The sequence below is a fragment of the Canis aureus genome, chromosome 9 (assembly GCF_053574225.1).
Source record: "Canis aureus isolate CA01 chromosome 9, VMU_Caureus_v.1.0, whole genome shotgun sequence".
In the NCBI taxonomy this organism is placed as follows: Eukaryota; Metazoa; Chordata; class Mammalia; order Carnivora; family Canidae; genus Canis; species Canis aureus.
This window is the reverse complement of record NC_135619.1, coordinates 20,821,030-20,843,983: the sequence shown is the minus strand read 5'-3', so window position 1 is coordinate 20,843,983 and position 22,954 is coordinate 20,821,030. Positions and strand designations below refer to the sequence as shown.

Sequence of the window (22,954 nt, the reverse complement as noted above, 5' to 3'; positions counted from 1 at the left end):
CCACTGGGAGGAGACAGAATCACAAGGCATTTTAAGGATGGCAGAACCACAAGACAGAGGAATTCTCAGCAAGCAGAAGGAAAGCTGCCTGCTAAAAGGAAAGCCCTCACTGGACCATTAAGTAAGTGAAAAAATTTTGTTAAAACATCAAAATGTTCAGGTTTATTTGTTCCAGCAACTACCAACCTTGTTAATCTGAGCTTAAAAGGAAAAAAAAAAAAAGGAGGGAAGAAGAAACATCATTATAAAAATTAACTTTATACTATGGTTTTGGTGACTCAGAGACAGGCGTTCCTCTTTGCGGCATTTGGAAGACCAGCAGCCTGACAGCTTTCTACCCACCCACATAAAGGAAAGCCTGCCAACTGGCATGTTCTATCATACATACATATTAAGATGACAAACTAGGCAATTGGAATGGGAGTGACATGAATAATTATGACTAAGAGGTCAGATGTGGTCGACTGAATTGTTCTTGTACTTTATCCTGTAAGGCTAAAAGCAACCAGCTGATGTTTTCAATATCCTGCCTTGAAATTTCCTTGCCCAATACTAACTTCATTACTCACATTTGCTGTCTTCTGTGCTACAACAGAAAACAGTTTAATCAAATGTTTTGCTACTACATAATACAGTTTACCATTTTTTCCAGCCTTCTATAATAGTTTTCTTGTTGACCACCACCTAGTCCCAAAGCCAATGACACATATTTTAAATTTCTGTTACAGTAGCACCCTACTTCTAGGTACTCATTTTTATAAAAATTAGTTTTATGCAAAATAAGCAAGCACTAAATCCCAGTAGCACACATAAAATGAGTGTGTATTTCTCACTTAGAAACGAATTACTTAGGTGAATTGAGGCAGTTGTTTCAGGCTGTAGGTCAAGTTGACATCTCCTTGTTTCTCCACCTGAGGCTCAATGGTGGCCAAAAGATGACTGGGACATGTTTTATTATACAAAGGGTAGAAACTCCCTGGGTGGCAAATTAGAAACATTTAATTTCTCTTAAGGCGTACACTTAAAATTGGTGCACTGTCACTTCCTACATTTTTTCAGCCAAAGCAAGTTATAAGACTAAGCCTAATATTATTAATGGCAGGGATGGGGAAAATTATGCTCTTCCCATGGCAGTGGATGAGAGAGAAATGAATCAACTGCTGAATAGTTATCTAATCTGCCATAATCTACCCTCCTGTACACAAAAGACTGTGATTGCTGTGCAGCAAAAACTGATTAATCTAAGAATCAAGAGAAAAGCTAGGGGCGCCTGGGTGGCTCAGTTGGTTAAGCAGCTGCCTTCAGCTCAGGTCATTATCCCAGAGTCCTGGGATGAAGCCACACATAGGGCTCCCTGCTCAGTGGGGAATCTGCTTCTCCCTCTCCTCTGCCCCTCTCCCCCCAACTCATGCTCACACTTGCCGTCTCTCAAAATATTTTTTATTTATTTTATTTTTTTAATTTTTATTTATTTATGATAGTCACAGAGAGAGAGAGAGGCAGAGACATAGGCAGAGGGAGAAGCAGGCTCCATGCACCGGGAGTCCGATGTGGGATTCAATCCCAGGTCTCCAGGATCGCGCCCTGGGCCAAAGACAGGCGCCAAACCGCTGCGCCACCCAGGGATCCCTCAAAATATTTTTTAAAGGTTTTATTTATTTATTCATAAAAGCCACAGAGAGAGAGAGGCAGAGGGAGAAGCAGGCTCCAAGCAGGAGACCAATGTGGGACGGGAGCATGGGATCACGCCCTGAGCTGAAGGCAGACGCTCAACCACTGAACCATCCAAGCGCCCCAAATAAATATAATCTTAAAAAAAAAAAAAAAGAGAGAGAAACTAAACTCATAATTAACTATCAAACATTAGTAGGAAGATTGGGAGAAAGATGGGGGAGTAACTGAACTAAGTATTCATCTTTTTATAAAAGGGAGTAGGCAAATGTCTAATCAATAAAAATTAAAAAAAAAAAAAACATTAAATAAAGCTAATCAATCAAGGACTGCAGGTAAAAGCTTGTAACTTAAAGTTACCTAAAGAACAAAACACCCAAATAGTTTAAAATGTTTGTTTCTGGGACAATGGCAGGCAAGGAATGAGAAACTGAGTATTTTGTTGTTGTTGCTAACATGTTTATATATTATTACTTCAGTTAAGAAAAAAAAATATAAAGAATTTTCTGCTAGAAACTTCTTGCCTAAAGGTAGGATTTTTTTTTAAGATTTATTTATTTATTTATTCATGAGAAACACACAGAGAGAGAAAGAGAGAGGCAGAGACACAGGCAGAGGGAGAAGCAGGCTCCATGCAAGGAGCCCGATGCGGAACTCGATCCCAGGTCTCCAGGATCTCACCCTGAGCTGAAGGCAGAGCTAAACTGCTGCGCCACCAGGGCTGCCCCAAGGTAGGATTTTAGAGATGTTAAAATCTCCCTGTATATAAATACCACAGGAAAAAAAAAAATGGTATCCTTCAAGTAAATGAAAACTTGTATTTTCTTTGTGGTATAAAAGTATGAGTTCCCCTCATCCCAGTGCTCCCGTTAATATTCAATATAAGTGAAGTAGTTCACATTCCTAGAGAATCCAGTTAAGAACTGACCAATATTTTTTTAAGACTTTATTTATTTATTCATGAGAGACACAGAGAGAGAGGCAGAGACATAGGCAGAGAGAGAAACAGGTTCCCTGCAGCGAGCCTGATGGGGGTTTTTAGGACTCTGGGATCATGACATGACCTGAGCCAAAGGTAGACACTCAACCACTGAGGCACCCAAGTGTCCCAGAACTGACAAATTTTTATACCTAGAAATTTATTTGATATCACTGTGGCTTTTAAAAGTTATTTTGAAAAAAGTTACTTGTAAAATGTAATACTTAAGTGATATGCCACTACTCACAAAATCAGGTATTGGCACAAATATAATCCACTGAAAAATGTACATAGACAATAATTTAGTATCATTTAGACAACAATTAACTCAAACTAGGGACCAGAAAGCATAGGTCATTCAGGTCAAGAATTCCAGCCATGGCAGATATCACAATCAAACATGGCACTCTTCCCAGTAGAACAAGAGAACAATCTCCAAATCCTCAACATAGTACTCCTCAGCCTCTAAAACTGTGTACAGTTGGCCTATCAAGTGAAACCCCTTTGCCCTGGAGCAAAGATTCTAATTAATGTTACTGTATGAAAATATTCACTTCATTTCTTCTATTCAGCACCTAAGAGTCTTAAGAGATTTTCCCAAAGGATTAAATATTACATTCTGTAATGAGAACATTGCAGTAATTGACCATGAAGTATATAGGTCTTCATGACAAAGTCTTTTTTTTTTTTTTAAAGATTTTATTTATTTATTCATGAGAGACACAGAGAGAGAGAGAGGCAGAGACACAGGCAGAGGGAGAAGCAGGCTCCATGCAAGGAGCCCAATGTGGGACTCGATCCTGGAACTCCAGGATCACACCTGGACTGAAGGTGACACCAAACCACTGAGCCACCAGGGCTGCCCCATGACAAAGTCTTATAGCTATTCAACTAGTATGACCTGAAAAGTCTGGTGAGTATTCCAAGAGTAAGGAATACCAAAGAAATTATCTGAAAACTAGTCAAAACTACCTAAAAGATCAGTTGTCAACACAGGTGATTTTTATTCAATATAGAGTTCAAGGCATCTCTGGATAAAGTTACTGAGCCAGGGTACCCACTGTACTAGATAGATTTCAGAGTGGTTGCTGGCCCAGACCCTGTTCTGAAGAAAGCTTCCTCTCTTCATCCTTAATCCCCAGCATCCATCTGTACAAAGCATCAGCACAAATTACTCCATCCTCCTAAATTCAGCTAACTGGACTATGGCAGTGTGAAAATTAATTAATGGAAATCTCACTAAAATAGAGTCAGAGGTTCACAGAGGAGTTTTCATGCCCTACCACTCATCATCAATTGCAAAATGGACCTTGCAGGTGGATACTGCCCCCACTGCCTCAGCAGGAGGAAAAAAGGCTTTCCTCTTCCATTGGCAATAGTCCAGCTAACGAGAGACAGTCACAGCTCAGCCAATGAAAAGCCTCTATAATTCGAACTTCCAGTTTTCTGCCATGGACTTTTTGTTTATAAAAGCTTTCCCAATTTCCCCCTTTCCTCTATAGAAGAGCTTCCCTGGGCACCTGGGTGGCTCAGTGGTTGACCTTCTGCCTTCAGCTCAGGTCATGATCCTGGGGTTCTGGGATCAAGTTCCACATTGGGCTCCCTGCATGGAGCTTGCTTCTCACTCTGCCTCTGTCTCTGCCTCTCTCTTTTTGTCTCTCACGAATAAATAAATAAAATCTTTAAAAAAAAAAAAAAGTGTTCCTCTATTTTCAGATTTTGCCACAATTTGCTTGTGCTAAATGGCAATTCTCTGCTATTCCTGAATAAACCTATTGTTTGCTGGTAAAATAACTGGCGGTTTTATTTTTAAGGTTAACAACAGGAACATTTGGCCTTAATAGGAATGGCACCAACTTTTTAGTACCCTATCTCCCAAAGATAACTCAGACAGATACTCTCGAGAATTTCAGGTGGAAACAAAGGACAAATTTGCAAATTAAAGTGGATACTTGAGTGAGAAGACCTGGTAGACCAGTAAGGCCAGCAGTTTGGGGCCCTGAGCAAATTAAAAAGCAAAGGAAGCCTACTGGAAGAAAAAAAAAAAAAAACGAGAGAGAGAGAGAGAGAGAGAGAGAGAGAGACACACGAAAGGAAAGAAAGGAAACAAACAAACAAACTACTGAACTCAGAGATGAGAAGAGTAAATTTAGTTCCTGTTTTGATTTCCCCATTCTAATCCCTGGGAGGCTCAGATATGCCCTGATGTGTGTTTTTATGGGTGTCCTCTAAACTCCCTACAGTATCCATTAAAAAAAAAAAAGATAAAAAGAAAAAAGTTCCTTTGGTTGCTTAAGTGTCTTAAGCAACCAAAGAAATCCAATTAAAATGATTACTAAGAGACCATGTCCCTTGAGTAACAGTCCTATGTACCCCATTGTGGGATACATAGCTATACAACTCCAACTAAAAATAATTAAAATCAGCCAGTTACTGATTTTAACTAGAAGTCAAGGAACTCTATAGGTTGAATCAACTCTATCAAAAACAGCAGTAACTAGTTTTTAATGTATTTTTAGCCAACACAAGGTACTTCTAAAAACACCCATCTTCTTTAATAGGCAAGAGACAAGAAATCAATAATGCTATAAAATAAACACACTAAATATTTTTTTCTTTCTTTTTTCTTTAAATTCTAAAAGGTATGAATGAGGAAAGGAAAAATAAAAAATAAAAAAGCTCTAGAAGTGGACTTAAAGCACATGAATTAGCTAGTAGGCCTGCTATTAGAACACAAAGTGGCCCCAGCCCACATGTATGAGAGCTCTTAGGTAAAGAAGTTGTAACCTGGTATTCTACAGGTAATCTGGTTTTGTTTAGTCCAAAGAATACTTCTAATATTCTGTGAATGAGCTAGCATTCAGGACATTTCATCTTTTAAAAGATTAGTATTTTAATGCCTTCTGAAAATCTAGAAACTTTCAGCTTTCCCAGTGGAGGTAAGTATCCTCTGGTAAGTTACAGTCCTCCCCACTCACTATCACATCGCTCAGGACCCAATTCCTCTCTCACTGCTTCTGTCTTTTAGAGTATCAATTCCTGCTTTATTGATATAAATTTTTCAATTCACAAACTTGCACAACAAATTTGCAAGTAGTTTGGTTAGAATCGGTTCTGATATCAGCAACATGGCACACCTAAGAAAAAAACTGATCCTTTGTCCTGCAGCCAACTCACCAATGCCCTACCCTAAAGACAAATTCCTTTCAACCCTTCACTGCTTTTTCCTGTAATATGACCTCACTAGGAACCATTCCAATCCATCAGACCAGAGTGGAGAGAAAGGAATCAGGTTCCGAATTCTATTTTCCCAGGAGGCTCCTGTGCCTCTAAGTAAATTTATGGATGCATGCTAAGAGATAACTGAAAGGAAGTTATGGCATGTCTATTTGTCAACAGTATTCCGAAACCTAAATCTTATTCTGAAAAAAAAAAAAAAAAAAAAAGTTTGCATTTAGGCAATTCGCGTGTTTATTGGTAGTCTAGAGCATCTCTTCATGATGTAGCTAAAATAAAATCTGCCATGGGTTCTTTTCGGTTATAATATTGCAAATGATTCAGCATAATAAAAGTTATATTTTTATAACTACTGTCTGACAACTTGCCAAACAATAATGGAGAAAAGGCTACAGTACAAATGCATTTAATATCCTAATAATCTAGCAAGAAGTACTAAACTTGGCATGTTAGAAAAGGAAGAATATAAGGATACTAAATGCTTAATTTCTCTCCAAAAACACACAAATTAAGATGACTTCATAAAAACCTGAATCAATCATAATAAACATACAAGAAAAATGGAACCAATACTTGACCATCAACAGACCAGACCACATCAATCCACCAAAGCACATATCTATCTTGATGTTATAGTCTTATCCACCATTCGTTGCCTGGGTTTCAGATCCAAATAAGTATGGGTAGTTGCTATAGTGACAATATGCTACTTTTGGAACCAGTAGCTTAGTACTACTGAGTATTTATGAGCTTTACAACGTCAGTACTTCCTCCCACACTTGGAATCTTAGCTCAGACATTACAACTTCACAAAATGCAATTTCATCCTGCTGTTTAAAAGTCCATTTTGATAGTTTATCAAAAAATAGTTTATACTTTAGTAGACATAAAACTCAAGAGAAATAATCTAACTCAACATGCTAAGAATATACACACTCAGTAAATATTTGATTAATGTTAAAGATGGCTTAATAAAGTAAACAAATCATGTTATCACTGGCATTTACTGTTTTATTATAGTAACTAGGCAAGAACCGTATCTTATTAATTCATGTCTTAGCTTATTTTCATTAATAGTATCACTACCACTCTTCCCTTAACATGAAAGTAAAAATTTTTTTAAAAACACTAAGAAGCTGGGACGCCTGGGTGGCTCAGCTGTTGGGCGCGTGCCTTCCACCCAGGGCATGATCCTGGAGTCCCAGGATCGAGTCCCACATCAGGCTCCCTGCATGGAACCCACCTCTCTCTCTCTGTGTGTCTCTCATGAAGAAATAAAATCTTAAAAAAAAAAAAAAAAAAAACACTAAGTTGAATTTTATTTTATAGCAGACTGGTATAAAATTGATATATTTTTATTTCCTTTAGGAACTATTCCTAATAATTAAAAACTAAGTATTAATGGTATCCAAGAAAAATGCGGTTTGTTTTTAGCAAAATGCTAAGAATAAGGAAAAATAATCTCAAATCAATCGTAGACTATCTCAAGATCATCAAAAAGTCAGAGCCTGGAAACCCTCATACATTGCTTCTAGGAACGAAAAATGATACAGACGCTTTGGAAAACAGTTTGACAGTTATATATGGAACTACCATACAACCTATCACTTTCCTAGGTATCTATCCAAAAGAAATGAAAACATATGTCCACAAGACTTGCACATGAATGTTCACAGAAATATTATTCATGATAGCCAAAATCTGGGAATCTAAGTGTCCATCAACTTGTGAATAGGCTATATATATTTTTTTAATCCATAAAATGGAATACTATTCAGCAATAAAAAGGAATGGATTAATGACACGCTACATCATGAATGAACCTCAAAAACATTATGCTAAGTGAAAGAAGACAGAAAAGATCATATATGATTCTATTAATATTAAATGTTCAGAAAAGGCAAATTAGAGACAGAAAGTACATTAGTGGCTGTCTGAGGAATTAGCTGTAAATGGGCACAAGGTATCTTATTAAAGGGATGAAGATGTTCTAAAATTGATTTATAATGATGGCTGCACCATTTGGTATAACTACTAAAAATCACTGACTCGAAATGGGTGGATTTTATGATATGTAAAATATGTCTAAGTTTTGTCTTCTTATTTTTTTTTTTTTGTCTTCTTATTTAAGTCAGAGAATATCAGAGCTGCAGGGAACCTTGCCAATACTCTCTATTTGTACAGATGGAGAAAATGAGGCCCAAAGAGTTAGTTAAGAAAACTGTTCAAATGTCACCTAGCTGGATCATAGCAAAAGCAAAAAAGATCAAAATCTAGCCTCACTCTCCAACCCAGTACAATGTTACATCTACTAAAAATGCTCAAGGATTTTTTATTATAATAATATTTACACAGAATTCTTTGAGAGGTGTTCTAGAAGCATCAAATTTAAGAATCAAAAAGAATAACTAGAGGCACCTGGGTGAATCAGCCGGTTAAGCCATCTGACTCTTGATTTCAGCTCCTGTCCTGATCTTAGGGCAGTGAGATCCAGCCCCTGGACAGGCTCTGCACTTAGCATGGACCCTTCCTGAGACTCTCTCTTCACCTCTTCATTTCCCTCTATCCCTGCTCATACTCTCTCTCTCTAAATATTTTTTTAAATGAATAGTTAATTAAAATATACCCCAAAGCAATGAGTACATGATATTCAGAAAAAATAAAAGCTAGAAAAAACTCATTTGTCACTCTTGGGAGCCCTAAAACTTACTTTTTAAATTGGTAATAAAAGAAAAAGAACTAAGCATCTTTTTCGCTAACTTTCCAACAGAAGCTCTATTTTGGAGTAATTAAATGTTGCCAGTTTATAAAAGAAAGCTTCTACTACACAGAAGAATGCAAATTAATAAATGTAGATGAAACCCTCATCTGGAAACTATCATTTTGCAACCCCTAATAAAATTAGGATTCAGGCAAGAATTTTCAATTATTGTTAAGGGCATTACGCAAATGGTTGATGGGGAGCTAGACATTTTTAGGGAGGCAAAACAACACCTTACACGCTACGAAGAAAAACAACACATAAATTTAGGAGGGAGATCAAGATGTCACCAACCTACTCAAGCCTTCAGCATTAACGTTCAAGTTTATTAGAAATTCAAGGACTAGAGGGATAAGCTAAACATCAAGAGAAAATAGTCAAACAATTACCAAAGGGGAGAGATACTTTAAGGATAGTAAGTCTCGCCTCTTTAGCTAATCAGAGAGGGTGGGGGAAAAAAAAAAAAGTGTTGGGGGGGGGGTGACTATCCTAAATCAGCAGACTTGAAATACATAAACAAAAACAAGTGTGGTCTTTAACTGGATTCTAGTTTGGATAAAACATCTGTAAGGGTCATTCGGGAGATAAACGGATAAATATGAAGACTTAAATATTTGATATTAGAATATTAGATAACATTAAGATGTCATTATTTAAAGTGTGATTATTTTTTGTTCCATAGTTAATGTGCTTTTATGGAGATGCATACTGAAAGACTTAAAAGTGGAGTATCCAGAGGTCTATGGTTCACTTCAAAATAATGAGTTTAAGAAATAAAAGACCAAAATCCAAGTCTCAACTTCCTAATTGTTTCCATAAGTGCACGTTAAAGTACTCATAAGGTATAATAATAATCACACAGAAAGAGCACTCGCGGAGGTTCAGAGACGCGACCTACTCTTCTTGCAGATACGTAGCTGAAGAGAACTCCGAAGTGATAACACGATACCGTTGGAAACATGGTACGTGCAAGGCACCAAAAGCCATCAAAACAGCATGAATGAAGAGTTTTGCCCTCAGAAAGCTAAATATATCTAGTAGAACAGTCTCTTGGTGTTTACCAAGAGAACAAGGCTGTTCCAGGATCACAGTTACGGCTCTGAAGCGGCAGCCGCACTAAAGCCATCCTCAATTATTACATAAAATCACTTACTCCTTTCTGACTTCACCGCCCCTTACAACCGGTTCACTACTCCCCAAGTTGTAATCAAGGTAAGGGGCGGTTTTAAAGAAAGCCTTCTCTCGAGTTACGGGCGCCAAACTAAAGACAGTCTTTACCATATTCCTCAGCTTCTTTTCAAGTAGAGCCTCTAAATCTCAGAACCGGGAACTCACAGCCTCGCTCAAATCGTGGACAAGAGGCTGACAACCAACCGTCCCACCGACCGACCGACCGACCGACCAGGAAGGAGATCCCACTCACTGGACTTTTCTTCTCTCTCTCCCTCAAAATCCAAAGGGTGGCGCTGTCCCCCCTCCTTCCCCACAGGCCAGGAGGGCGCAGAGGTCATGCGCACCGAACGACCGACCGGTGGGGAAGGTCCACCCGCGGGCCGGCCCGGGTCTGGGCGCTCGGCCGCCGCGCCCCGAGGGTCTCCCCTCCGACGACCCAGCTCGTCCGAGTTGGCCCGCGAGCCCGCCCGCTCCCTCTCCCTAGCGGCTCTCTCTCTCTCAAACTCTTTGAACAGGACTCTGCACGGCCGGGTCCGCCCGGAAACCCCGTGCCGGCGGACACTTGGGCTGTGAGTCCTCAGCCCAGCGCAGGAGAGCCTCAGACTGAGAAGCGTCGCGACCCCCCGCACGGACCCGAGGTCCGCCGCTGCCACCGCCGGAGCGCCCTCAAGAGCTTACCGACTCACACACTTGACGGGACTCGGCCGCAGGTAGGAGATGGGCCGGGCCGCCCAGCGCCCGCACCAACCGCGCTTCCCGCCCCGCCCCGCCCCGCCGGCCTGCGTGCGTCAAGAGTCACGTGCCGCGTCTCCCTTCCCTACCGGCGAGCGGGCGCTCCCCTCTTCCGGAAGTCGCGCTCCTCCTGGCAGGGCTCCGCCCACCGCCGGTGACGTCAAACTCAGCTCCTACCACCGCCCTGCCTCCGCCTCCAGGTGCGGGGAGGTGCGCCGCTTCCTTGCGACAAGTTCTGCCGCTTCCTGGGCCCGAAACACTACAGGCGAGGGTTTTGAGGTCACGGAGTCTGTGGGACTTGGCCCCGCGTGAGGACAGTGCAAGGCACCAGACGCTGACTCCCGAGAAGCCGCCCCCGCAGAGGCCTTCCCCCCTCTCGGCAACTTCTGCCACACTTGGTTCCGCCAAGACCCACGGCGGTTCCGCCCCCTTCTTCCTTGTCATTGATGTTGTTGTTCTTGTCAGTGCCGCAGCCCCGACCGCCGGGAGCTCGAACCCGAGCCGGGGCCGCCCGGGTGGCGCGGTGGCGGCGGCTGCGGCTGCGGCGGCAGCAGCTGCGACGGCTGCGGGGGCTGCTCCGGGGACTGCGGGGGCGGCCGGGGGCGGGCGGCCGGCGGCGGGGCCGGATGGCTCTGTGCGGGCAGGCGGCAGGCGCCGCGTCGCTGCCCAGCGAGCTGATCGTGCACATCTTCTCCTTCCTGCCGGCGCCCGACCGGCTGCGGGCCTCGGCTTCCTGCTCGCACTGGCGCGAGTGCCTCTTCTACCCTGCCCTCTGGCCGCAGCTCCGCATCTGCCTCCGCGTCTCCCCCGCCGAGCAGCCCCGGCTCGAATTCCTCATGCGCAAGTGCGGCTGGTTCGTGCGAGAGCTGCGTGTTGAGTTCGCCGCGGAGAATTACCTGAGCGGTGGCGGCGGCCCCGGCGACGGAGGCGGCGCGGACCCCGGGACTGGCGGGGAAGAGGTCGAGGCCTTGCAGCTCTCAACCCGTTGGCTGGAAGTGCTGCGCACCTACTTGGAGCTGGTGCTGTGCGTGCTGGTCAGCATCCGGAACAACAGGTAGGCTCGTCGCGGACCCCTCCAGTCCATTCGCCTTTCTCCTCTCCCCCGCTCCCGGGGCCCCGTGTCCTTCCTGCCTCTCGCCCCGAAATAGATTCAGTGCGGATACACCCGGCCGGATTTAGCGTTGCTTTCTTCAGTGACTGAGGGCGTCCGTTCCAACCCGGCGACTTCCTTGAGGCGGGAGGGCATAACGGGACGCATCGTAATATTTTACCAACAGTGGCGGACTGGGTGTTTTCAGACACCACTCCTGGCGCCTTTCAGGAACTGTCTCCCTCATCCTCTCTGTGGCCCTGGGATGAAGCGGACAGGCGCCGTCATCCTTCCTATTACAGATGAGAGAACTGAAGCTTGAAGGGTGAGGCCTGTGAGTCTTGGGAGAAACAAAACATAACCTGCTCTTTCTGACTCGGAACCTGTGTATTTCAAAATAGTTGGTGATGGGGGAAGGAGGAGGTGTGCTGCTGGTGTCTCGTAGTTACAAGATTCTCCGCGCCACCCCCACCCCCCAAAAAAATCTTTGACAGCCATTTTCTTACCAGGAATAGTTTTCATTAACTGGGCCAGGCACAAAGAGTAGGAGTGTTTGTTAAAGGCATGAGGGAAGAAGAGCCTGATCATCAGGGTTGGAAGTCCCTCCCCTTGCATCACCAGACTCAACTTGTCCCCAGTGATTCACCTAAGAGTAGCACAGTCCAGCTTAGTGCTTGTGCTGGGGGAACTGCCCAATGTCTGCAACGTGTAAGCACGTACCTGTCCTGGTTTTGCATCAGGACTCTAATTCTGCGATTCACTTCCTATGTTCTGACCTGTTATCCTTATCAACATTTTCTTTTATTTGTCCTCCATCCTATTAGTTTACATTTTTTTTTGTATCTGGACGGTCTAACCAAACTTACAATTAAACTGTGAGTTGGAAAAGTTCAAAAGTTCTAAAAGAAGCAACTTATATGGTAGTAATAGTTAGCAGTTTACCGGTATACTATCTTATTTGATCCTTTCAGTGACCCTATGAGTTAGGCAAGGCACCTGTTATCCCTATTTTATAGAAAGGAAACTGATGCTTAATAGAGTCAAGCGATACACACATGGTTATACAGCATCACTTTTCTACAGGAGCCGCGTCCTTCCTTTTGCAATAAATACGTTGTATTGAACATCATGTATTATATTGAACAATTGAGAGAAGGTACTGATTTAATGCTAGACTATGTATATAAATTCTGTATCTGAATCAAAAGAGTAGGGAATAAGCATGTAGTCCAAGTTGTACCTGGAGCATGGCTCCATCATTCCAGCGGCCTGTGTATTTCCGCAGCATTTCACACCAAGCCATTCTGTTTTCTGACTTTGTGTATAGCAAGAGAGGCTGTTTGAAGATGTAAATTGGAGGCTCTCAGTTGAATGTATGGCTAGAGGACCAAATGACCCAGAGTTGAAAAGATTCAGTCAGTGAGCACTTAAACTCCTGATGAGACCAAGAGTGGGGTGAATTCAGTGAGTACTAATTAGATTTTTCTGTTCTGAGATCAGATGGCACTTCTGAGCAACCATCCAAAAAAAAACAAAAACAAAAAAAAAACAAAAAAACTTGCCTTTGCCAAGTACAAATAAGCTTTACATAGTGCCGAATCCCTTTAAGCGTTTTAATAACTAGTTGGTTGGATGGATGGATAACGTTATATAGGCAAAAAAGTATATCACCCCTTTTCATTGTTGTTTAATTTGTCTTTCCCTCCTTTCCTTACCCCTACCACTTTTTACCCCCTCTGCTTTATTGAGGTATAATTGACAAATAAAAGTATATCTATCACTTCTATTAGCATCCCAATCTGTAATGTCTATAATGCCACCGTATGCCAGCCCATTTGGGTCAGCTGTCACTTCTATACAAATACAGTACACTGTCATCTCTAATATTAAGGTTTTCTTGTCTTTTACAGTAGGGATGGTACTGTGAGTTGTGCTGCTTTGATAGCACATTCATTGTATGTGTAAAATAAAGTATAGTATTTTTACACATATTATCTGTCCTAATGATATTTCAAAGGATTTTTTAAAATAAATTATCTTTAAGTGTTTGGAAATAAGTTAATTTAACCTTTATTTTTGAAAGTGTCTTGAGGTGCTCTAGTAATAATGAAAGTACTAATGTGAATGTTAAAAAACATAAATGGGTCTAGTTTTAACAAATTTCAATTTTAACAATTTTAACAAATTTAACAAATTTGAAATGTTTTAGATCAAGTTGTTTATTTGATAATTTTGTTAAACCCTATACTTCCTTCTGTAAGCACTTGAACTACAGACTCAGGTTCAGTGAAGAAGAAAACAATTTTATTTAGTGTTTTTTGGGGTTTTCCAAACGCATTAAATAACTAATGAGAAAAATGAACATTTGATATTGTTCTTAACATTCCAAAGTTAAATTTACAGTAGTTTTGCTCTATGATTTCTGCCATTTTAAAAGTACTAAAGGGGATATGAAACCTACTGGTTCACAAGCCTTATGTTTCCAGGCTTTGTGGTGAATCCCTTTATATAATTCACACAACTCAGACTGTTACTTTGTTGTGTTCCAGATATTTTCATGTTCCCCAGGAAAAGACTAAAACTATAACCTTGGATTGTGGGAACTTTTCAAGGATACTCTTCGAAGAGGATAATCAGCATTTTAGTTTTTTGCTTGGTTCCTGGGTTTGATATACGCGTGTACCCTCACGGTGACTGTAGCCTCTTTGCAGATATCTTAGATGTTAGGAACAACTGATGAAGATCAAAGAGTTGCAGAAATGCCTCTCAAAGGGCAAAACACAGTACTCTAGGTTTCATAGTTCCCTTCCCTACAGGAGGCTGCAATATCTGCCAGTATTGTAGAAACAAAATAGAATAGAAATACAGTAGGTATTTCTCATTCAATTGTATTATAAGTTAAGTAGGCTGAATTTCTTCTGCAGTTGTTCCATAAGAAATTGTTCTTAAAAGTTGAAAACAACATATGTAGATACTCATTTTTAGGGTATAATCTAGTTGTTGAGTACTACCTATTGAAATGTTGTATTTGACTACTTAGGAAAAATGAGTTTGTGGACAATAAGATTTATGATAATAGCTAATAGATTCAGTAACTAAAAATATTTATTTTTAAACAGCAGGCATAGGTACGTTGTAATCATCCAGTTTATGCTTTTCTGAACTGTATAAGTATTTTACATGAGCTTTGTTGGATAAAATTCCAAATTGAGTGCAGTACTTTTATTAAAGATAAATACTGCATAGGCCAGTGAGATTTTTTTTTTTAATTTTTATTTATTTATGATAGTCATACAGAGAGAGAGAGAGAGAGAGAGAGAGAGGCAGAGACACAGGCAGAGGGAGAAGCAGGCTCCATGCACCGGGAGCCCGATGTGGGATTCGATCCCGGGTCTCCAGGATCGCGCCCTGGGCCAAAGGCAGGCGCTAAACCGCTGCACCACCCAGGGATCCCGGCCAGTGAGATTTTATATGAGGAAGATTTTCTTCTTAAAGATCTGGGCTAGGTCTCCCAACTACATATATGTACATTGACCATTTCACGGCTATGCCCACTGACATAACCTCTCAGTAATAGAAGTTCTATTAATAATTATTAGATTTGTCTTGTTGACTTGGCATGTGCAATGAAGAAGACTCTTACGTTTGTATTGTTTTCTCAGCATCAGTCTACCAGGATCCAAAAACACATAAGGCCTTTAAAAAATACATCTCAAAATATGTTAAAAATTCTTTGGACATTTCCTATTACTATCTAAGATGGTAGGAAATGCCTTGAAAGTGTTGTGTTCAACAACCCTCAGCCTTATTTTTCTTGAAATATTTTCCCCTCTCATCATGTAGTAAATACATGTAATAATAGCATCTTTCTTTTGAGAGTTTTTATTATTTATGTAAAGTAGTCTATTTGCAGAATAAATTTTAAAATATATTGGGACTCTGACCAGTATATACTATCCAAGTGGTGACTACCCATAGAGAAGAGAGGTGAGATGCTGCATACCCAACAGACTCCTTACTTTAAAACTGACAAGTTAAAATGGTTTCATAGGTCATTGAGAAAGGAGGAGATTCCAACCCGTTAAAGAAACTAACCTCCTCGGAGGGATGCTAAGAAGAATTAGGGTTCTCTCTAGGCCATATAGGTACATTCTTACAGTGACTGAGAACTGATAGATTGAGGATATGAAATAAAACCCAGCAAAAGATTGTTAAAGTAAAATGTCATTTCTTCTGTGTTAAGTGAAGCTGTGAAGCAGTTTTTGAGTGAAGTGATTAAATTATTTCCATTTTAATGAGTTAGTTCTGAGGAAGCCCTGAAAGAGCTCATCCAACTTGATCAACTTATTTAGGGCCTAAGATGATAGTTTTAAAAAATCTGGTGGTTTTCCTCCAAATATTGAGAGCCCACTATGTGTCAAGCAGTGAAAACAAACTTCCTATTCTCATAGAGCCAACATTCTACAGGGGAAAGAAAAAAAAAAAAACAGTAAATAAATGAAAGGAAGATTATTTCAGTTGTGAAAATAAAAGAGCACTATGTAATAGTGACTAGGTGGCAACATTAGAGTAGCAAGGGAAACCATGTCTGAAAAAGACATTTGAGCTGCAATGTGAATGACACAAGTTACCCATCTGAAGATCTGAGCAAACAGCATTTTAAGCAGGGGGAGGAAAAAAAAAAACAAAAAACAAACACCAAGGCCTTAGGTCAGACAAATTTTTGACCTGTTGAAGCAATAGGAAAGAAAGTATGGCCAGACCATGAGAAGGAAAGTGAGGTGAGAGGGGGCGTTGTCCTGCTTTCTGCAATATAGAAGGAGGAAGGAATGGGATTGATTATGTGGGCTTGTGGAAGGAAGTTTGAGCTACATTCTAAGAAGAAATCACAGAAAAATATTTAACGGCAAAAATAATGTGATCTAATACGCATTTTAAGATACTCTGCTGTGTAATGAGTGAATTACAAGAGGGAAAAGACAGGGAAACTTGGGAAACTGTTGCAAAAATATAGACAGAGATGATGATAGCTTAGAGTATGGTGGAGACAGTAGAGATGAAGAAAAGTGGATAGATTTAGAATATATTTTGGAAATAGAGCCAAGAGAACTTGCTGCTTGGGTGTAAAGAAAAAGGAGAATCAAATGTTTTTCCATCATTTCTCTTTAAGAATCACTTAGTTTTCTTATTCTTAGTATTATTACAATGATCTTTTAATAGCATGTTCAATAGCAATTTTAAGTGTCAATCTTATTTAAACTTTTCTTGTGTAATCTCTGGGATTGAAAGATGATGGTGATTCTTAGAAGGTAATTGAGTAAGTGAACAGTAAAGCAAATGCTAGGAGATTGCTTTTAGTTAATGGATCCTAAAAAAGCTAATAAGCTGTTATATCCTGATGACTTATTTCTGATTCCTAAAATTGTGCTGTACAATTTAGTTGCCGCTGGTCACATAGAGCTTTTCAATTTTTAACTTATTAAATAAAATTAAAGATTAGTTAGTCACAATAGTCACATCTCCAGTGCTCAATAGCCATATGTGACTGTTAGTCACAGTAGTCACATTTCCAGTGCTCAGTCGCCATATGTCATTAGACAGCATGGAACAAAGTATTGCTATCATGGCAGAGTTCTACTGGACAACATTTCTCTAAAAGTGTTTGTTTTTATTTGTGTCATTTGGCTGTGGTCATTCATCAGCATTTGTGAGAGGAGGAAATATGTTATCAAAAGTGGTACGTGGATGTAAACACACTTGGTACTAAACGTGAACTAAGAATAGAATTAACTTGAAAGAATTACTTGCAATGATGTAGATTATTTTAGGTTTTATCAGTTTAGACAACTGATAACATTTTGTGTGCTCCTTGTGTGATTATGATATCAAAAACTTTTGGGTCCCAGTTATAGTAAACAGTACAACAGAATCCCAGAAAATGATGAAAGGTCTTCAACCTTCTGTAGTTAGAACTTGAGGACTATTTCTTAGGCTCATAGATGGTTAATATTATTTTCAAAGAATTGCTCAAACTAATTCAATGAATACCACAGGCATACCTTGTTTTATTGTGCTTTGCTTTATTGCCCTTGACAGATAATGCTTTATTTTACAAATTGACATTTTGTGGCAACCCTGCATCTAGCAATTATCTTGGCACCATTTTTCCAACAGTACTTGCTCACTTTGTGTCTCTGTGTCTTATTTTGGTAACTCCTACAGTATTTCAAACTTCTTCATTATTATTAGATTTGTTATGGTGATATGTGGCCAGTGATCTTTGATGTTACCACTGTAATTATTTTGGAGTACCACAAACCATTTCCACATAAGATGGCAAACTTAATCAGTAAATGTGTGTGTTCTCACTGCTCCAGTGACCAGTCATTCCCTTGTCTCTTTCCTTCTCCCTTAATCCCTGAGACACAACAATATTTAAATTAGGCCAAATAATAACTCTGAAATGGGACGCCTGGTGGCTCAGTGGTTGAGCATCTGCCTTTGGCTTGGGGCATGATCCCTGGGTCCCAGGATCAAGGCCTCATCAGGCGCCCTCTGCCTACGTCTGCCTCTCTCTCTCTCTCTCTCTCTCTCTGTGTGTGTGTCTCTCATGAGTAAATAAATAAAATCTACAAAAAAATTAAAATAAAAATCTCTGAAATGGCCTCAAGTGACAGGAAGAGTCACATGTGTCTCACTTTAAATCAGAAGCTAAAAATGGTTAAGTTTTGTGAGGAAGGCATGTGAAAGGCTGAGATAGGCCAAAAGCAAGTTCTCTTGTGCCAGACAGCCAATTTGTGAATGCAAAATAAATGTTCTTGAAGGAAATTGAAAATGCTACCCCAGGGAGCACACAAATAAGTGGAACAGCTTTATTGTTGATATGGAGAAAGTTTGAGTGATCTGGACAGAAAACCAAACCAGCCACAACATTCCCTTAAGCCAAAGCCTAATCCAGAACAAAGCCCTAACTCTCTTCAGTTCTTGAGAAACTGAAAGGCTGACAGAGGTGAGAAAGTTACAGAAGAAAAGTTTGAAGCTAGCAGAAGTTGGTTCATGAGGTTTAAGGAAAGAAGTCGTCTTCATAACATCAAGGTACAAAGTGAAGCAGCAATGCTGATGCAGAAGCTGTAGCAAGTTATCCAGAAGCTCCAGCTAAGATAATTAATGAAGACGGCTACACTAAGCAACAGATCTTCAACAAAGACAAAACAGCCTACCATTGGAAGAAGATGCCATGTAGAACTTTCCATAGCTAGAGAGAAATCATTGCCTCATTTCAAAGCTTCAAAAAACAGGTTGACTCTCTTATTAGGAGCTAATGTAACTGGTGACTTTAAGTTGAAATCAGTGCTCATTGATTATTGCCAAAATCATAGGGCCCTTAGGAATTATGTTGAATCTACTCTGCCTGAGCTCTATGAATGAAACAACAAAGCCTGGATGACAGCACGTCTATTTACACCGTGGTTTACTGAATTTTTTTTTTTTTTTTTTTTTTTTTTGTTTACTGAGTATTTTTGAGCCCACTGTTTAGACCTACTGCTCAGGAAAACAAACAAAACAACAACAACAACAAAAACTCCTTTTAAAATATTACAACTCGTTGACAATACACCTGTTCATCCAAGAGTTCTGATGGGACTGTACTATGAAATCAATGTTGTTTTCATGACTGCTAGCACAAAATCCATTCTATAGCCCATGGATCAGAGGTAATTTTGATTTTCAAGTGTTATTATTTAAGAAATACATATCATAAGGCTATCACTCATAAATCATGATTCCTGTGATAATCTGGGCAAAGTAAATTGAAAATCTTCTGGAAAGGAATACCATTCTAGATATCATTAAGAACAGTCAATTCACATGAAGAAGTCAAAATACCAACATCAAAGGAGTATGGAAGAATTTGATTTCAGTCCTCATGGATGATTTTGAAGGGTTCAAGATTTCAGTAGAGGTAGTAACTGCAGATGTGGTGGAAATAACAAGAGAACTAGAACTAGAAGTGGAGCCCGAAGATATGACTGAATTACTACAATCTCATGGTAAAACTTTAATGAATAAGAAGTTGCTTCTTAGGGATAGGCAAAGGGAGTAGTTTCTTGAAATGAAATCCATTCCTGGTAAAGATGTTGTGAAGACTGTAATGACAATATTGTAACGACAATAGAGGATTTGGAATATTACATTAACTTAGCTGATAAAGCAGCAGGATGGTTTGAGAGGATTGACTCCACTGTGGGTAAAATGCTATCAAACAGCTTTGCATGCTACAGAAAAATAATTTGTTTTTGTTTTTTTTTTTAATTTTTATTTATGATAGTCACACACACAGAGAGAGGGAGAGAGAGGCAGAGACATAGGCAGAGGGAGAAGCAGGCTCCATGCACCGGGAGCCCGACGTGGGACTCGATCCCGGGTCTCCAGGATCGTGCCCTGGGCCAAAGGCAGGCGCCAAACCGCTGCGCCACCCAGGGATCCCCCAGAAAAATAATTTGTAAGAGTCAATTTGACACATAAAGTTTAATGTGCCAAACTTTATTTTTTTTATTTTAAGAAATTGCCACATCCACCCTATCCTTCAGCACCCACCATCCTGATTAGTCAGTAGCCATCACATTGAAAGTAGGATCCTCCACCAGCAAAAAAAAAATTGATGAAAGCTCAGATGATGGGTTTTTAGCAATAAAATATTTTTAATTAAGTCATGTACACTTAGACATATTGTACACTTAATAGACTACAATATACTGTAAAAAGAATTTGTATATGCACTGACTGGGAAACCAAAAAATTCATTTGACTTGGCCTTATTACAATATTCGCTCTATTGTAATGGTCTGGAACCAGTGTCTGAACAGTATCTCAGAGGTGTGTGTGTGTGTGTGTGTGTGTGTGTCAAAAATTGTGATGGTTTAATTCATAGGGAAATTCTTATGCTAAAAAGTAAAAAGATAATTCTTTTCAATGGAATTTTAATATACATACCTACAATATACATGCTGTAAAACATACAATTTAAATATGTATATTAAAATAATATGTATACTGAAATTATTGTTTAAAAAATAAGTGCATATAACCAGTTTGAGAAAAGAAGGGAGGGAGCAGCCTTCTATGTCTCTCTGGGAAGTAATTCCTAGAGTAAGTAGCAGTAAGTGGAGGAGCTCTGCTGTGGGACTTTGACCAGGAGTGTGCTTAAGTAAGATAGGAAATGCCTTGGGATGTAGAACACTGCCTACCACATAAAGGGGAAGATGAAGTAGAAATAAGTAGCCCTTTATTAGGCTCTTGTAAGGACTTTGACTTTTACTCCGAGTGAGATGAGGAGCCGTGAAAAAGTTTTGAACCGAGGAGTGACATGATCTAATATTTCAAAAAGAACACTAACAGAAGAAAGTGGTGGTTGCCACAGAGAAGAGGGATGGGAGGATGGGCGAAGTGGGTAAAAAGGGATAGGAGATACAAGCTTCCTGTTATGGAATGAAAAAGTCATGAGAATAAAAGGCACAGCAGAGGGAATATAGTCAATGATACTGTAATAGTACTGTATGACAACACATAATAGCTACAATTGTGGTGAGCATAGAATGATGTATAGAGAAATTGGATCTATTTTGTACACTGAAACAAGAAAAAGGAATATTTCAGATGCTGTGTTGGAAATAGTTTGTAACAAGATGGGTAGAAGCAACAGGCTGGGTCAGGAGGCCTTTGTAGTAATCCAGGCAAGAGATGATGGTGCTATGGACCAGTGTGGGAGCAATGGAAGTAGTGAGTAGTTTGATTCTGTATTTTTATCTGGAGATCTTCCAGAAGTAGAATGTAAGTATTAAAAATTAGACTTGTTTATTTGATATTATAATGCCCTTTTAATTACTCCTTCAGTATATCAAAATATTTTTCCATTGGCTATTTTTATTCATTTTGTTTTCCTTTTGTTAATGATTTATACTTTTTAAAAAAAAGAGAGAAAATACCTAGGGTTTGAATAGTTTATTTTCTGAAAATATGGCTTATCTTTGCTATTTAGCTCCTTCTTCCACAAAGTACTTTCAAACAGTGCCCTGTTCATATAGGCCTTATGGATTAGCCTGTTAGATTGCCCCAGAAACTTCTAGTCTTCCTTACTACAGTCACTTGGGATTTTCCTTTCCCTCTTGTCTCCTACCTCACTGCCTGCTTCATATAAACCCATTACTTCCTTGAATTTACTTGAGTCTGGCCCTCGTGTGAGTTATGGGCTCAAGATGCTAGGACTAAGTGGAAAGGAAGAAGCAGTTAGTACTCTTCACAAGAATTCTTTGCCCCAAATCACTGGTCTAATCACCTGTAACCACAGGCCCAGATAAATCTGTTTTCCTACCCAGACATTCATCATGTGTACTCTTCTATGACATCTCTTCAGTGGACAATGAAAAGGGGAGCAAACAAGGGCAGAATTGAGCATTTACTCAAATGTTGCTAGTTACTTCAAAAAAGAATCAAAATCTCACTCTTAGGAACATCAAAAGGACAGTTTTGGTTCGACAAAGAAGAAGGGTAGTCACCTGAAGCAAAAGACTTTGACCTTCCATAGCTTAGGCCCACCTCTCAAACCTAACACCCTCCTGATACCAAACTCCAATTAGAGTCACCACAACAGTCATGGGACTGGGTAAGGTCCAGTTGTATTGCCAGCACTGCAGAAAGCTCATGAGATGTGTCCTTAACAACCCCTAAAATGCAAAACTAGTTTTCTCAGAGAAACAGCAGTATTATAAGGGTAGATACCATTATTATTCCTACTTTTACAGATGCTGAAACTGAACTACAGAATAGTTAATGAACTTGCCAGTCATACAGAGAAATGACTGCCTGGTTTTCTAATTTTTTTTAATGAAATTTTCTAACACACACAAAAAATAGACACAATGAACCAACCTATCACCCAGATTGAGTAATTTAAGGATTTTGCCACATTTTTTTCTTTTATCTTTACTGACGTATTTTAAAACAAGTCCAAGATATCAAAGTCATTTTACACTACACACTTTAGTAGAAAGCTCTGAAAACTGTGGGTTTTTTTATATGAACACAAGGCTATTAATACATTAACAAAGTTATTAATAATTCCTTATTCTCATCCAACTTTTCTAAAATGAGTCCTTTTAAAATCTTTATTTCTATGCCAGAAGACTAAAATTCATGGACATAAGAAGCTTACTTGCCCTAACTTTTCACATCGTTGACACACGGTACATATTTTAATAATTGAACAAAGAGTAGGAGAGAAGTCTGTAGGCTCAGTTCCTAAGTTGTAAGT

The 22,954-nt window shown here is 39.7% G+C and overlaps 2 protein-coding genes across 2 annotated transcripts in view; one reads left to right on the top strand and one right to left on the bottom strand.

Moving 5' to 3' along the window:
* Positions 1-11,637, bottom strand: part of LOC144321357 (uncharacterized) — a 34,100-nt gene extending 22,463 nt beyond the window's left edge. The window contains exons 1-3 of the mRNA XM_077910905.1: positions 11,564-11,637; positions 11,278-11,498; positions 10,643-11,215 (exon numbers count right to left, since the gene is read on the bottom strand). Coding sequence (XP_077767031.1) covers positions 10,643-11,215; positions 11,278-11,498; positions 11,564-11,637 — 868 coding nt within the window. The remainder of the gene's footprint in view (positions 1-10,642; positions 11,216-11,277; positions 11,499-11,563) is intronic.
* The window catches only part of FBXO33 (F-box protein 33), a 33,529-nt gene continuing 20,758 nt past the window's right edge, over positions 10,184-22,954 (top strand). The window contains exon 1 of the mRNA XM_077909136.1: positions 10,184-11,607. Coding sequence (XP_077765262.1) covers positions 11,000-11,607 — 608 coding nt within the window. The 5' untranslated portion in view covers positions 10,184-10,999. The remainder of the gene's footprint in view (positions 11,608-22,954) is intronic.